The sequence below is a fragment of the Natator depressus genome, chromosome 1 (assembly GCF_965152275.1).
Source record: "Natator depressus isolate rNatDep1 chromosome 1, rNatDep2.hap1, whole genome shotgun sequence".
NCBI classification, from domain to species: domain Eukaryota; kingdom Metazoa; phylum Chordata; order Testudines; family Cheloniidae; genus Natator; species Natator depressus.
In genome coordinates, this window is record NC_134234.1 from 238,329,257 (window position 1) to 238,346,880 (window position 17,624).

Consider the following 17,624-nt stretch of genomic DNA (forward strand, 5'->3'; position numbering starts at 1 on the left):
CTCTGCTATACCCCAGCAATCCCTGGCTGGCTGCACAATCAACTGGGCCCACAGGTGCTTGGGTGTAACTTACAGCACTGAGCCCTGGTCTACACTAGGACTTTAGTTCGAATTTAGCAGCATTAAATCGATGTAAACCTGCACCCGTCCACACGATGAAGCCCTTTATTTCGACTTAAAGGGCTCTTAAAATCGATTTCCTTACTCCACCCCTGACAAGTGGATTAACGCTTAAATCGGCCTTGCCGGGTCGAATTTGGGGTACTGTGGACACAATTCGACGGTATTGGCCTCCGGGAGCTATCCCAGAGTGCTCCATTTTGACCGCTCTGGACAGCACTCTCAACTCAGATGCACTGGCCAGGTAGACAGGAAAAGAACCGCGAACTTTTGAATCTCATTTCCTGTTTGGCCAGCGTGGCAAGCTGCAGGTGACCATGCAGAGCTCATCAGCAGAGGTGACCATGATGGAGTCTCAGAATCGCAAAAGAGCTCCAGCATGGACCGAACGGGAGGTACGGGATCTGATCGCTGTATGGGGAGAGGAATCCGTGCTATCAGAACTCCGTTCCAGTTTTCGAAATGCCAAAACCTTTGTCAAGATCTCCCAGGGCATGAAGGACAGAGGCCATAACAGGGACCCGAAGCAGTGCCGCGTGAAACTGAAGGAGCTGAGGCAAGCCTACCAGAAAACCAGAGAGGCGAACGGCCGCTCCGGGTCAGAGCCCCAAACATGCCGCTTCTATGATGAGCTGCATGCCATTTTAGGGGGTTCAGCCACCACTACCCCAGCCGTGTTGTTTGACTCCTTCAATGGAGATGGAGGCAATACGGAAGCAAGTTTTGGGGACGAAGAAGATGATGATGATGACGAGGTTGTAGATAGCTCACAGCAAGCAAGCCGAGAAACCGGTTTTCCCGACAGCCAGGAACTGTTTCTCACCCTGGACCTGGAGCCAGTACCCCCTGAACCCACCCAAGGCTGCCTCCTGGACCCAGCAGGCGGAGAAGGGACCTCCGGTGAGTGTACCTTTTAAAATACTATACATGGTTTAAAAGCAAGCATGTGAAAGGATTACTTTGCCCTGGCATTCGCGGCTCTCCTGGATATACTCCCAAAGCCTTTGCAAAAGGTTTCTGGGGAGGGCAGACTTATTGCGTCCTTCATGGTAGGACACTTTACCACTCCAGGCCAGTAACACGTACTCGGGAATCATTGTACAACAAAGCATTGCAGTGTATGTTTGCTGGCGTTCAAGCAACATCCGTTCGTGTGTTATCCTCAGGAGAGTGAGATATAATCCATGGTCACCTGGTTGAAATAGGGTGCTTTTCTTCAGGGGACACTCAGAGGAGCCCATTCCTGCTGGGCTGTTTGCCTGCGGCTGAACAGAAATGTTCCCCGCTGTTAGCCACAGGGAGGGGGGAGGGTTGAGGGGGTAGCCACGCGGTGGGGGGAGGCAAAATGCGACCTTGTAACGAAAGCACATGTGCTATGTATGTAATGTTAACAGCAAGGTTTACCCTGAAAGAGTGTAGCCAGTGTTTTATAAAATGTGTCTTTTTAAATACCGCTGTCCCTTTTCTTTTCTCCACCAGCTGCATGTGTTTCAATGATCACAGGATCTTCTCCTTCCCAGAGGCTAGTGAAGATTAGAAAGAAAAAAAAACGCACTCGAGATGAAATGTTCTCCGAGCTCATGCTGTCCTCCCACACTGACAGAGCACAGACGAATGCGTGGAGGCAAATAATGTCAGACTGCAGGAAAGCACAAAATGACCAGGAGGAGAGGTGGCGGGCTGAAGAGAGTAAGTGGCGGGCTGAAGAGAGTAAGTGGCGGGCTGAAGAGAGGGCTGAAGCTCGAATGTGGCGACAGCGTGATGAGAGGAGGCAGGATTCAATGCTGAGGCTGCTGGAGGACCAAACCAGTATGCTCCAGTGTATGGTTGAGCTGCAGCAAAGGCAGCTGGAGCACAGACTGCCACTACAGCCCCTGTGTAACCAACCGCCCTCCTCCCCAAGTTCCATAGCCTCCACACCCAGACGCCCAAGAACGCGGTGGGGTGGCCACCGGCCAACCAGCCACTCCACCACAGAGGATTGCCCAAAAAAAAAGAAGGCTGTCGTTCAATAAATTTTAAAGTTGTAAACTTTTAAAGTGCTGTGTGGCATTTTCCTTCCCTCCTCCACCACCCCTCCTGGGCTACCTTGGTAGTCATCCCCCTATTTGTGTAATGAATGAATAAAGAATGCATGAATGTGAAGCAACAATGACTTTATTGCCTCTGCAAGAGGTGATCAAAGGGAGGAGGGGAGGGTGGTTAGCTTACAAGGAAGTAGAGTGAACCAAGGGGCGGGGGGTTTCATCAAGGAGAAACAAACAGAACTTTCACACCGTAGCCTGGCCAGTCATGAAACTGGTTTTCAAAGCCTCTCTGATGCGTACCGCACCCTCCTGTGCTCTTCTAACCGCCCTGGTGTCTGGCTGCACGTAACCAGCAGCCAGACGATTTGCCTCAACCTCCCACCCCGCCATAAACGTCTCCCCCTTACTCTCACAGATATTGTGGAGCACACAGCAAGCATTAATAACAGTGGGAATATTGGTTTCGCTGAGGTCTAAGCGAGTCAGTAAACTGCGCCAGCGCGCCTTTAAACGTCCAAATGCACATTCTACCACCATTCTGCACTTGCTCAGCCTGTAGTTGAACAGCTCCTGACTGCTGTCCAGGCTGCCTGTGTACGGCTTCATGAGCCATGGCATTAAGGGGTAGGCTGGGTCCCCAAGGATACATATAGGCATTTCAACATCACCAACAGTTATTTTCTGGTCTGGGAATAAAGTCCCTTCTTGAAGCTTTTGAAACAGACCAGAGTTCCTGAAGATGCAAGCGTCATGTACCTTTCCCGGCCATCCCACGTTGATGTTGGTGAAACGTCCCTTGTGATCCACCAGAGCTTGCAGCACTATTGAAAAGTACCCCTTGCGGTTTATGTACTCGCCGGCTTGGTGCTCCGGTGCCAAGATAGGGATATGGGTTCCGTCTATGGCCCCACCACAGTTAGGGAATCCCATTGCAGCAAAGCCATCCACTATGACCTGCACATTTCCCAGGGTCACTACCCTTGATATCAGCAGATCTTTGATTGCGTGGGCTACTTGCATCACAGCAGCCCCCACAGTAGATTTGCCCACTCCAAATTGATTCCCAACTGACCGGTAGCTGTCTGGCGTTGCAAGCTTCCACAGGGCTATCGCCACTCGCTTCTCAACTGTGAGGGCTGCTCTCATCTTGGTATTCATGCGCTTCAGGGCAGGGGAAAGCAAGTCACAAAGTTCCGTGAAAGTGCCCTTACGCATGCGAAAGTTTCGCAGCCACTGGGAATCGTCCCAGACCTGCAACACTATGCAGTCCCACCAATCTGTACTTGTTTCCCGAGCCCAGAATCGGTGTTCCACAGCATGAACCTGCCCCATTAGCACCATTATGCATGCATTGGCAGGGCCCATGCTTTCAGAGAAATCTGTGTCCATGTCCTGATCACTCACGTGACCGCGCTGACGTCGCCTCCTTGCCCGGTAGCGCTTTGCCAGGTTCTGGTGCTGCATATACTGCTGGATAATGCGTGTGGTGTTTAATGTGCTCCTAATTGCCAAAGTGAGCTGAGCGGACTCCATGCTTGCCTTGGTATGGCGTCCGCACAGAAAAAAGGCGCAGAATGATTGTCTGCCGTTGCTCTGACGGAGGGAGGGGCGACTGACGACACGGCTTACAGGGTTGGCTTCAGGAGGCTAAAATCCACAAAGGGGGTGGCTTTACATCAAGGAGTAGTTCAGGCAGGACTTCACGGAGGGTTCCAATAAGAAATGGTGCACCTAAGTTATTGTTCTTATTGGAACAAGGAGGTTAGCCTGGCCTCTGATTGATACATGGCTAGATCTACCTCGCAGCACCTTCTCTGTGAGTGACTGCAGTGTGACCTAGAGGAATGAGTCCCCTAGACAGGGGAGGAGGCAAATGAGTACAAAACAAATCTGGTCTATTTCTTGTTTTGATCCACTCCATCTATCTTTTACATCTTTGGCTGGCAGCAGACGGTGCAGAAGGACATATTGCCTGCCTGCTCACCATAAGACGGTTCAATAGGACTGACTGCCGGACTAAAGAGAATGACCTGGTCAAGTCACTAAAAATTTAGTCCCTGCGCCCATGTCTGCCCAGGCACTCCTGATCGACCTCACACAGGCGACCAGGAGTACCTCGGACATGACAAGGACGGCTACCAGTCGTATTGTACCGTCTGCTGCCACAAGGCAATGGGTTGCTGCTACTGTGTAGCAATGCCGTGCCGCGTCTGCCAGCACCCAGGAGACATACGGTGACGGTTACCTGAGCGGGCTCCATGCTTGCGGTGGTATGGCGTCCGCACAGGTAACTCAGGAAAAAAGGCGCGCAACAATTGTCTGCCCTTGCTTTCACGGAGGGAGGGATGGAAGGGGGGGACTGACGATATGTACCCAGAACCACCCGCGACAATGTTTCAGCCCCATCAGGCATTGGGATCTCAACCCAGAATTCCAATGGGTAGCGGAGACTGCGGGAACTGTGGGATAGCTACCCACAGTGCAACGCTCCGGAAGTCAACTCTAGCCTCGGTACTGTGGAAGCACTCCGCCGAGTTAATGCACTTAATGCACTTCTGTGGGGACACACACACTTGAATATATAAAACCGATTTCTAAAAAACCGACTTCTATAAATTCGACCTTATTCCGTAGCGTAGACATACCCTGAGGCTGCCTTTAAGTTACACTGTGATTCAGAACAGCTCCCAGTCCATCCCAGAACTGGGCAATATGAAGGTAGCTCAGAGACACATTTGCTAACCCTCCCCATATATTGCTTCCCATGGTACCAAGGAGCCACCTTCACCTATGCATTTCTACAGTCAGAGGTGCTAGAACTAGGGGTGCTGCCACACCCCCTGCTTGAAGGGGTTTCCATCATATACAGGGTTTACAGTTTGGTTCAATGTTTCTCAGCACCCCCACTATACAAATTTCTCCAGCGCACCTGGATCCAGTGTTAAAACAGGAATAATGCCCATGAGTCCATACTCTGATACTCAGCAGTGGCACAGTTAGATTCCTCTTGTATGTATGGAATACTGTTGTTTACAGCACTCAACTGTGCAATTTCAAAATACTAGAGCTGTGGGCCTCTATGTTTTTTATTTTTGTAGTTTTTTTGTTGTTGTTACTTTTGATTTTTTACATTTTGTTCATTTTCCCTATGACAATTCAATGTTAATATTTCAATTCTATACACCCAAAAGTCAGGAAATGTAAAATTTATGGTAACCATAGTAAGAGTAACTTGCCTAATATGCATGTATTATACTTTGGATCACTGGTGACAAAGTTGAAGGTGTGATTTACTCTATACGACATGCAGTGCAACCAAGTTAATGCTAAATTGGGAACCTTAACTTTTGCATTTCCTCACTTTTTTGTGTTCAATTATGCAAACTTACAATAGGTTTTGTATTATATACATATTTTCTACCTCTCCCTCTCCATTCCCTGCTCTTCTTTTCCAACTCCCTGGCCTGTTCCCCTTTTTATCTTTCTCAAGAAGATGGAACAAATCAGTCTTTAGTTTATTTTTCTGAATAATACCGCCACTTGCTCAACCAAGGCAGGCAGCCTTCTCTTGGCTTCTGTGAAAAGTGGCTGTTCCTCTGCTTATCACACCGTTAATGTAGAGTTACGAAACACTGTAAATATGTGCTTATAGGCTGTAAAATCAGACCTTCCAATGCTTTAAATACCTGCTGGAGCCCTTTTATATTCCTAATGCCTCTTATCACATTAGGAGGTTGTAGCTTACATCAGAACTGGGAACATTTCAATAACATTTTGGACAACTGCTGTCCGATTCTCAAAGCATTTCAGATCTGTCCTTTACACATGGCAGGCACTCTGGGAAGTGACCACAGCATTCTTTTTTTCTCTGTATGTCTTTCTTCATGCATGCAAAAAGGAAATAGGGCGCTCCTAGGGAGGTAGGTCAAGTATCATTGTTGTGTGCATGCTTGTAAGTGTGACAGTGTGCGAGGGTTGATAGTGACTAGTATATACACAATAAGTAATGGTGTGATTTATGCTATCTCCCCACTTTGATAGCAAAACATGGTAAGGATTCAGCCGTTCCATTTTGAGCTTTCTAGTCTCATTCTATTAGTAAAGTCAATTAATTCCACAGACATTAAACTGCAGGTTGCATGATTATCAGGGTAATCGCCTGTTACCACTGACTGAAACACATCCTTAATGAGCCAGTTTGAAGATCCCTGCAGAGATTTCAGATCTCCAAATAGAAACCAGAATGAGCACAGTGGCACAAGGATCACAGTGAGTGAAACACCCTCCTTATTGTACATGCCCATTAATGTATGGTAAATGTTAGTAAATGTAAAAAGTACATATATCCTTCCTGATTGATGGGAAGAAGTGGTGTGCTGTAATCCTCTCTCATGACTGTTGTGGGTGGCTTGGGGGACTCTTCTGCTCTGCCTATGGATTCTGGAAAGGAGTAGAGGCTTCCAACCCACTTCTCCTACCTGGTCAGAGTGAGGTGGGAGGGTTCCTCTCATCTCTTCCTGGTCAGTTATGGAGCAGAGGGGATTCTAATCACCTCACTCCTGGATGAAGGACATGGCAGGTTTTTCATTTCTTCCTCCCCAACATAAGAGCTTTGAGAGCTACCTGAATAATAAACACTCTATAGGGAGCTAAGAATTTTTATAATTATTATTACATAATCTGGTGGGAAAAATATTTTTGGGGTTCTTCTCTCCTGCATCCTGCTTGGGGAAGGGAGAGCCAGATAGCTTGACTACAGCCAGGTCTTCAGGGGAGAGTGCAGAGTACTGATATCTCTTGGCTGAGAAGCACTCCATTGCGTTTTCCTCAGTGCAAATAGAGCAAACAGACCATTGCTCATCAGCAATATTTTCTTCCTGCATTTGACCAGTAGATACAACTGTTCCTCCAATACCAAGCCCCTCATTTGTAGAAGGCAGAGTCTTCAAGGCTCAATCCTCTCCCCAACATTATCCAGTAGCTGGATTAAACTGTGAGAAGAGCTGGCAAGAAAACAAAAGCTGAAGTGCCAGTAGTCTGTTAGTCAATACCCAGCTCTAAATAAACCTCCTTTATATCAAATGTAAACAGCACCCTCTCTCAGCTTTCTCAATGCCTAGATGAAATCATCACCTGGATGAAGAGCAGTTGGCTGCAGCTGAACAACCCAGGCAAGACTGAGGTAACATTGTTAGGAACAGGAAGTATTTCTAAGAACTTAAGTCTGCCATAACTTTTTCCACTATAAAGGGCATTTGTCCTCAGATTAAGTCAGCCTGCAGGTTTGTGGTCATTTAGTTTGCTAGGGACTCCTCAGGGATATTGGAAAGCCAAACAGCCATGATGGCAAAAAAAACATTTACTAATGCACATGTCTGGCTAGAAGATTAGATCTGATTCTATCTGACACAGATGGATATAGGATCCACACATTTTTGACCATTAAAACTCATATATTGTAATGAAACCGCACATCCTGAAAAACCTCCAATTGGAGCAAAACTCAATAGTCGGTGTACTTAAAAACACAGGTCATTCATCACCCCAGTAATCTGTTCCCTAAACTAACTTCTCACCGAATACAAAGTACAGTTCAAGATCTCTGTCTAATATTCAAAGTCTTTCATGGGATTGGCTTTGTCTATTTAAGAAACTGCCAGAGCTCCTACAACAACTACATTCCGGTTGCACCATGAAACCATTGACCAATTATCAGAAACACAGGAGACAGAACTTTCACAGTAGCTATTATTAGTATTATTTCTTTGTATTACTGTAGCACCTAAGACCCTTAGTCATGGACTAGGGCTCCACTGAGCTGTAGAAACATGGGACAAAAAAGACAGTTCCTGCCCCAAAGAACTTAAAATCTAAAGAACCTACTCTATGGAACTCACTCCTGCAAGAGATAAGAATGACCATGGATCTCACTAATTTCAAAATTAACTGAAAAAAATCTTTTTTTTTCTTCTGAGCTTTCCCTCAGTAAATTTCTATACACCCAGAAGTATAAACAAGCATGCAAACAAAAAACCCTATAAATGAATCAAGTTATTTCTTCTATGATCTGAGAAGAAACAGAAATATCAGTAACAATCTCTGTCTACTTTTAAATATTTGTGAGGCTTTCAGATACTAGAGTGATGGGGCCCATATAAACACCTAGATCAGGGTTGGGCAAACTATGGTCCGCGGGCCACATCCGGCCTGCCAGCCATTTTAATCCGACCCTTGAGCTCCCACTGGGGAGCGGGGTCAAGGACTTGCCCTGCTATGGCACTCCAGCTGGGGAGCAGGTTCTGGTGGTTCCCCTGCTCCTGCACTCCAGCCAGGGAGCAGGGGTGGGGACCATGCATGTGCTGCGGCTCCACGCAGCTCCCAGAAGCAGTGGCATGTCCCCCCTCTGGCTCCTACATGTAGGAGCAGCCAGGGGGCTCTGCTCCGCATGCTTCCCCCGCCCCAAACAACAACAGAAGGGAACTGCGACCAATGGGAGTTGCAGGGGCAGCACCTGTGGATGGGGCAGCGGGCAGAGCCGCCTGGCCACGCCTCTGTGTAGGACCCGGAGGGGGCACATGCCGCTGCTTCCGGGAGCTGCTTGAGGTAAGCACCACCTGGAGCCTGCAACCCTGAGCCCCTCCTGCACCCCAGCCCCCTGCTCCAGCCCTGATATCCCCTCCCTCCCTCTGAACCCCTCGATCCCAGCCCAGCGCACTCTCCTGCACCCCAAACCCCTCATCCCCAGCCCCGCCCCGAGCCAACACTTCCATCTGGAGCCCTCACCCCCCCTCCACAGCACTCCAACCTTCTGTCCCAGCCTGGAGTACCCTCCCACACCCTGAACTCCTCATTTCTGGCCCTGCCCCAGAGCCTGCACCCCCAGCCAGAGCCCTCACCCGATCCTGCACCCCAACCCCAATTTCATGAGCATTCATGGCCCTCTATACAATTTCCATACCTAGATGTGGCCCTCAGGCCAAAAAGTTTGCCCACCCCATATCTAGATAGTAGTTGTCAGATTATACTCTTAGTTATGCCTGCATAACCCCACAAAGTAATCTGTCCAAGTCCCAGTGCAACAGTCCCAGAGGAACTAGAGAAATCCTTTAATCCAAGAGAAATCAGTTTACAGTAACTAGGTTGGATTAGTGGCTAGGCAGCAGTGCAGAGATTACTCCTAGAGACCTTATGGAAAGCAAAGTTGTAAGCAGAGCCAATATTTGGGATTTACAGGTCTCATGGGGCAGGAATCAGCAGGCCCTGTGTAGTGCTCTTAATCAGAGAGAATGCAAACTAGAAAAAATGGGTCCTATCATGGTTTCCTTTCATTACAATACTTAAGGATTGTGCAATTTCATGATATTCTGCTGAGATCACATTCATATTCATCATACTCATTCTGGGGATTAGAGTCAGTTGTTTTAATGTTCAAATTAATTAATTAAAATGATAAAATAAACTCTGCCACTGCCACAGCTGAGGGTGGCTGGCTATGTGGCTTGAATTACTGAAGTCATCCCCACCATTGCTGTGCTTTCCTTAGTACCTAACTCTGGTTAATGGCAAAAGAGGTTCTTTTTAGGGTATTAACTTAAACCAGGACGCAAAGGGGACTAAGAAGCAACTGAGCATGTGCAATGTTGGCATTTCCTGATGAGACCCACTGTGGGAAAGTGTTTTATTTATCACTGATTCATGGTTATTAAATAAAGCCTCCTGCTTTTCCCAAATTGGTCTTGTGAGAGGATTTTAATAATACACAGTGACCCCAATTGGGATAGGTTACAGTGCTACTAATACATCAGGACACAAACATTTTTCATGTAGCAATGGATACTGTGTACGTTTCACTCCGTGAAGTACCAGCTGGGTAACAATTTTAAAGAACTGATGAAGAAACACATCACTGTTCTGTAACTAACACAACATTCTTAAAACTCCCTTACTAATTTTCTCTCCTGTTTTTTTCTTTCAAGATAAAATTATTTTCACATTAAAGTAATTTTACGTAAATATTTGATGCTAGATTTCATTACAAATCTGGGTTTAGTAATGTACACAGAGACAGAACATTTCACAGGAAGCTTTTTCCAATACAAAATCATTTAAGCATCTGCCTGCTGTAAGAATAAACGTCTCTTCCAACTTGTCACAGCCTGTCAGCCCTATAATTATGTTATACAGAGTTAAAGGAACCAGTTTTGATTGTATGGGTATCAATTCCAAAAACAACAATACCAAATTGTAAAGTCTGCAAATAATATGGACATAGTACGGCTCTTTAAATGTGTTTCATTTCCCCCACACAGGTCAATTTGACTCCTGGTCCATTCCACTTGGGAGCCAATTGATATGTGCTTTGTCTCTAATACCCATTCCTTGCATGGTTAATATACTGTCACTAAGGATGTATAAATGAAATTGCCCATGTTGCAGTGCTTGCAACAAGTCGATGCATTGCAATGGAGATTTCAATCTCCTCTGTTGTAGCAAATGCAGCGTCTCAACTTGTTTAAGCAGTTTTAGCAGCATACGTCACCTGCAGTCAGACCCCCTTAGTGCTGTGATGGTGCGAGATCTCAAACTAAGGAAGGTTATACTGGCTTATCTCTTTGGTAGGGTCACATCAGACATGTTCATGTTGTGACCCCTGTTAATTTCCCATTATAACTAACTGTGGTAGACACCACACCTGACAATATGCACCAAAACTTCAACAGAAGACAGACAAAGATGTCAACTCAAGTGGCTCCTTTCAGGGCCTCAATCAAGGATGGCACTTTAAATAATCACTGTGAAAGTGGAGGGATTCTTTGCAGCGAAGGCTTATGTTCTGTCTGGCAACAAAGCAGGCGTTAGGTGCTTACGAGAGACACACAGGAAGACAAGACCACCATGCTGCCATAGATGTTGCTTTTGATATTTGCAGCAATATTCATGATACTCACAAGTGACAAAAGATTGGTGAAACACACTACTGTGAAACGTCAGGTACAATGGAACTTATCACGGTTGAACTCAATCAAACAGCAGTAGTTTCTGCTTACAAACCACCAGGTGACCAGTTTGCATGGCCAACTGACTTTTCTCTGCAAGAAAAACCATGTCTTGTCATAGGCGACTTTAACAGTCACGATACCATCTTGGGATACCCCAACAATGGAGAAGTAGTAGAGAAGTGGGCAGCTCCACAACTTCAAGGACAAATGCACCTTCCAAAGTGCATGATGGAAAAAGGAGTAAAATCCTGACACAGCTCTTGTCACCTCTGAAAATGTAGACAACTTCAGAAGGGAGGTCATGGCAGTGATCCCAAGATGACAGTACAGATCAGTGCAAGTGATAATAGAGGCTACAGTACAACCCAGGAAAACAAAATATCTGCCAAGATTCAGCTTCATAAAGGCTAACTGGGAAGGCTTTATCTTTGAATCCACCTATAATATTACTTTGACACATGAGCACTATGGAGAATTTAACTCCCTGGTGTGGAAGACTGCTCAAAAATACATCCCCGGGGATGTCTGACATTATATGTTCCTGGGGTTTCAGAAAAGATAAGCCAACAGTTTAAGAGATATTCAGACCTGTTTGACCTGGATCCTTTGATGAAGAAATCACTGGTCCTGGGACAATGCTTCTGAGATTGGAAAGGAACAGCACAACCACTGGTGGGACATGACTGACACAACAAGCCAGTGCCACAATAGCAAAACAGTATGGGCCACTACTCGCAAGCTGAACCCTGATGGACAACAACCAAAGCACATCGCTGTAGTCTCTCCCAATCAAGTCATACACCAACTCATCTTAAATGGTAAACCAGTCCACAAAGCAAAGCGCAGAATGAGACAAGTCAAGCAGAAACTTTGCTCACTCCTGAGAGACAGCAAAGTCCACAATGAGCAGCTCAACACTGAGGAGTTAACAAGAGCCATGAAAACTTTGAAATGTGGAAAGGTAGCTGGACTCAATGGTATATCTAATTAACCATTACTACATTTCAGGAAGAGAGCACAGAAATGGCTACTGACTTCTTTAACTTTTGCATGGAGACAATGCATATACATAGGCTGTGGAGACAGGCCAAAATGGGCTGAACTACTCAAACCATATAAAACCCCTAACTCTGCAAAGTGTTCCTGTCCAGTGTTACTTATTCCACTCAACCTACAAGCTAGATGAGCAGATGATAATGGGTAGAATAGTGTAAATAGTGGAGGGACAGCTGATAGATCACCAATCCAGTTTCTGCCCAGGACGTTCATGCTGTAGCCAAGTTATAAATCTAGCTCAATACATCAAAAATGGTTCAAAACCTGCAAAATTACAGGGCTGTCTTTGCTGATCTGTCAGCTGCTTACAACACTGTGAACCATTGTGCACATTTACTCCTCCCTGCTCAAAAATCAACATTTCTTTATCAAGATGGATGGTCTGAAAAGTCAATGGCATACTCAGTGGAATGGACTGCTCCAAGGTTCAGTGCTATCAACCTTGCTATTTAATGTCTACAGAAATAACCAGCCAGAATTCCCCAACATGCAAAGATTCATTTATGCAGATGATCTTTGCATTGCCACCCAATCAAAGATTTGAAGACACTGAGCACACTTTAACTGGCTTCCTGAGTGTACTTGGAAACTACTGTCACACATGGTTTCTGAATGCCAATCCTAGCAAGACACAACTGTGCACCTTCCACCTGAAACACCACCATGCCAAGCAAAAACTCCAGATATTGAGGGATGGTACAATCCTTGAGTACTATGAACATTTGGTGTGCCTTGGGGTCTCAAAGAGCACATCAAGAAGCTGAAAAAGAAAGTGTACTCCAGGAATTGTGTACTCCAGAAACTGGCCAACACAAAATAGAGCGCTGACCCCAAAACACCCCGAGCACCCAGTCTCATCCTGTGTTACTCAGCTATTACTCCCAGGATGGTCACACTCGACTCACACACATAAAATTAATACTGAATTCAATCAATCCTATAGAATCATTATGGAGAGTTTGAACCTGACTCATCCACTGTTGCTATACTCCTTTGAGATGAGAAGCCTTCAGTAAAAAGGAGAGACAAAAACAGATGCATGATCCAAGACCTCCACTGTATGGACACATTCCACCATCCACAAAGAGGAAGTCCAGAAGGAGCTTTGCCTCTGAAAATCCCTTACCCAAAATACCACTGTTGAAGGCTACAGAGTAACAAAATGGCAGGAAATGCCAATGATCTTGGAGAACCTGGTTCCTTTAGAAACACAAACCCCAGGCACTGACCTTGAACGAAAACACTGGCATACTCTAAATTGAGTGAGAACTGGTGGCAAAGGCTGGAGACAATATGATCAAGTGGAAGCTAAGGAATGACCCCTAATATGAATGCGGAGAGCCTAGGCAAACACTTGAACGCTGCCTTATGTAGTACCCCCTTGTCAACACCCCTGTATTCCAAAGGAGCTATTTGAGATAAGCGATAATACCAGATCTTGGCTGTGGTTTTGGATCGATAAGATATTACGCTGATCCATTTAATGGAAGATCTCTAGGGAATACCTACTTGCTGAAGGAAGAAGTTCTGGTGATTGAGGAGGTGATACTCTTCCCTCTGAGTCAGTACTGAACAATTGACACTTCTGCTGGAAGTGATGCCTTTCAGATTTGATGTCAAGCTACAGTCCTGTTCATAAAAAGATCTCATAGATCTCTTTGCTTCAGTAGGGTCTCAATTCCAACCCAGCTGATTAGAGGCTGCCTAATAAAATTTGCCCTAAAATTTCAACTAGAAATGGTATTATTTACTTCCTAAACAGTCCTAAACTGTTAGGTAATGCTATTGTTTGTTATTAACCCATATTCCCCCACAGGTGGGTTATATTTCAGTGGTGAGTGAAGTAATTTCTATGTATCCTTAACTTGCCTCCCTTTGGTGTTATGAGATTTCCTTCTTTAGTGATTGTAAAGTGCTTTGAGATCCCAAGGTTAAAATGCTAGTGAAGAACACTTTATTTAATTTTATTTATTTATTTATTATTGGACTATCATATTCTTAACACTCTTTTCCCCTCTCCCTACCTTGTTTCATCACTGGGCGATGGCATGTGATCAACTCCTTGGTGCTTTTAATGTGTCTTATAATAGCAAAGGACCTGTTGTTATGTTTAAATTGGGGGAGGAAATCAATTTCTAGCTATCTAACCCCACTCACACATTGAATGCAAACTTTCCGAATCAACGTTAAATACCCCTGCCCTATACCCCTACAGAAGAAGGTTTTAAAACACTTCCCCGCATATAGATATGTACAGTGGTTGCTATTAAAAACATTTGCTGTTTGTAAGTAATTAGCATTGCTGTGGTATTACAGATATAGCATAAGTATGTACTAGTTATATAGAAAACCTGTAAACCTGCAGTCACACTAATCACTTGCAAACTGTATATTTTTTTATGTTAACTCCTTGGAAAAATTATCAATTTCTAGATAAAAATATCAATTTTCATATAGCACCCCCCTCCCCCAAAACCACCCAGCATTTTTATTCCAAACATGATCCTCCCTAAACAACACCCTCCTGGGGAAAAAAAATGCCACCACCCCAAAAAATCAGATGAATATTTATGAGAGATTGGTGGTGTTAGGATGAAATCAAAACCCTATTATGACAAGGCTCAAAGCTCCAATGTATCTTTCTTCAGATAGATGGTATTATGTCAGACAGCAGAGAAAGCGCAGGACCCTTCCTTCCCTCAAGCCCTTACCAAACATTATTAGATGAGAAAAGAAGAATTCCAGGCAGTCATCACACAGGAAAATCCTCCCTCTAAAAACACTGAAATCATTTGTGTCGCTATTTGTGTCCAAACAAATCACTCCATTTTTACAGACACAATCTTTCATTTTTTTTAGCCCAATGCTCAGACAGTTATTCATTTTTTAAAGCTGCTGCCCTGTTAAGTTATTCACTTAGGGCCTGATCCAGCTCTCTCTGACGTTAATTGAAAGATTCCGATTGACCTCAATCAACCTCAGTTGGAGTGGGATGAAGCCCTTAAATCCCAAGAATTGAGGGTCCTTGGTGCCCCTAAGGAGGTACTCAGCAGCTTACATGATTGTGTCCTTACAGTCCTAGCCCTTTAAGATTCCACCTGTGTTGCAGGAGACTTTCTACAGGCTGAACTCCATTATATAACACCGGCTTCCTGTGGCAGAGTCATTCCCTTCTTGCAGGACAGGAAACATATTAAACAATCAAAATGACAAGCTCAATCCCATCAAATGGAAAAAACTGTAAAAACAGCAGCACAGAACTTACCGGCTCACAGGGCAAGAAAAGGATGCATTTTCTTTCTTCTTTAATGCTTTGGTTTGTCGACTCTCCTTCAGTTTTGTCATAACAGAAATAATGTCCCTGGCATTGGACTCTCAGGTCTCTTTGGTGTTTAATCACCCACAAAAGCCTTTAATTGCCTCATAGGCTCCTCCGCCAGAGCATTATCCTTTAACTACATTTTAAAAACTGATACTGAAGACAAAAAAGACCAGTATACTTCAGAGATAGGATATGACTTCATGAGCTCCTGTATGAATTGCTGGTCAAGTTGGAAACCAATGAGCAGTTGGAGAGGAGACATTGTTTAACAGGAAAGAAACCTATGCCCATCATCTACAATAGCACCTTCACAGGATGGAAGAGTTTAATCAATCAGCTCAGCTGATTGCTGTGGTATTCCAGATGTCTCCAAACTGAGCCACAAGTCAAAGATCATTTCAATGGAAGCAACTCTTCTCTTTTATACAACAGCTGCCAGAGAGATGTGCATGGGCGAGGAGACTTGCAGTGTCTTTAAGTTGGGGAGTTTCAATATTTTTTATATAATGGACCACATGCTATTGGAAAGGTTGCCTCAAGGTCACCATTTGCAATCATACAGCCAACTCCCTTCCCAAAAGCAACTGCATATAATATCTTCCCTGTGGCAAATACAGCAATTGCACACAAGAAAAAGAACATCACACAGTGACCATCACGTGGCTCTCACAGCATACAGGGTCTTAGGGTTGTTTTATTTTAGGGTTGACATTATTCCTCTTTCTTTTCTTTTAAACAGCTATGTGAAACATGCATTCCATTTTCAGGGCTCAAAGATGGGGACTGAATTTTCAGTTTTTGGAAGGCAGGGCCATTACAAGTTCAGGAAACTTAACTGAGTAGTGGTTGGGATGAATATTGTGTTAAGACGGACTGAAAGCTAGCCCCTTCTTTTTGGTCAAGTGAGTCAGGCATATCTGATAGAGTGGGGATTTTGGTTTTTAGTTACTCAGTAGAAAATCAGTGAGTGCTGAAGCCTTGCCAGGGATAGCACTGTTCGTAGATTTTTTGTCTTTCTCAGTTTGTTTATTAGATGATTTCTCTATATGGGGACACAGTTCTGGAAGCTCAGGACTAAAACATTTTTAAACGATCACCTCCTTTCTATTGATCTCTTCTTTTGTTTTTTCTGGATGACTTCAATTGTGTTGTACCAACAACATATAGGCTGGGATCTCGGGAAATTATATTTTAATGAGATTTGTTTGGAGATCTGTAATGCTACAGGATTAGAAACTGTATACCAGCATACACAAACTAGGGCAGATGGGGAATTCACATTTATTAGAGGGGAATATTGCAGTCAGAGTGACAGAATATATGTAAAACATATCATGGAAATTGAGAATTTGGCACACAGAAGTCTGAGACCATCCTTTATTGCAGGTACAGTTGTGTCCTCAGAACACTTTGCATTCTGGTCATGGAAACTGGAAGCTAAATGTTATTCTGCTACTGAGTAAGATACTAATTAGAAAGGTGAAAGGGGTATTAGCCACTTGAGAGACAGCACAGGGGAACTATTTTTCTCAAAAAGAGTGATGGGAATTAACAAAGCAGGAGTTGGTGGCCTGATTCAAATCTTTTACTGGGCATTTGCATGCTGCTGAATATAAGGAGAATCTGACATGGAAAACTCAGCTGTGGGATTTTTGTGGGCAAATACAGATGGGAGAGGGGTGGGTATGACAGCAGTACTGAGTCTCAAAAAGATGATGTAATTCTGCAAGAAAAAATGAACAGCAGTAAATTTGGCAGAGATCACAGGGAAAGGTGGGGGAAGTCAGCTGGGCAGATGAATTTATTAAATGTTATATTTTAAGTATCAGGATCATGCCTTGATGAAGTGATTGACCAAAATGTATTATGGATGCTTTATTTTGTGAGAGGATGTTATTTTCTGCTCAGAGTATCAAGATCTGGTATAGCAGAATGGGGTACCACCCATTTCCCTCCCTTGTGCTAAGACTGCTGTGAGGAAATGTAGATTATGATTGGAGTGTTTGATGTTGTTGGGTTTGTTTGTTTATTGTTTTGTGTAAAAATATGGCTCTCAGTTGGGGGGTTGTGGCCTGCACAATAGAAAGACTAGAACTACAT

The 17,624-nt window shown here is 44.5% G+C and overlaps 2 protein-coding genes across 2 annotated transcripts in view; one reads left to right on the forward strand and one right to left on the reverse strand.

The window, feature by feature from the left end:
• Positions 1–17,624, reverse strand: part of CACNA1C (calcium voltage-gated channel subunit alpha1 C) — a 714,429-nt gene that overhangs the window by 432,088 nt on the left and 264,717 nt on the right. The gene's annotated exons all lie outside the window — the stretch shown is intronic.
• Positions 615–12,137, forward strand: LOC141993915 (uncharacterized). Its single transcript, XM_074963768.1, has 3 exons — positions 615–1,020; positions 1,600–2,059; positions 11,762–12,137. The coding sequence occupies exons 1-3, from the start codon at positions 615–617 to the stop codon at positions 12,135–12,137; spliced, it is 1,242 nt and encodes a 413-aa protein (XP_074819869.1).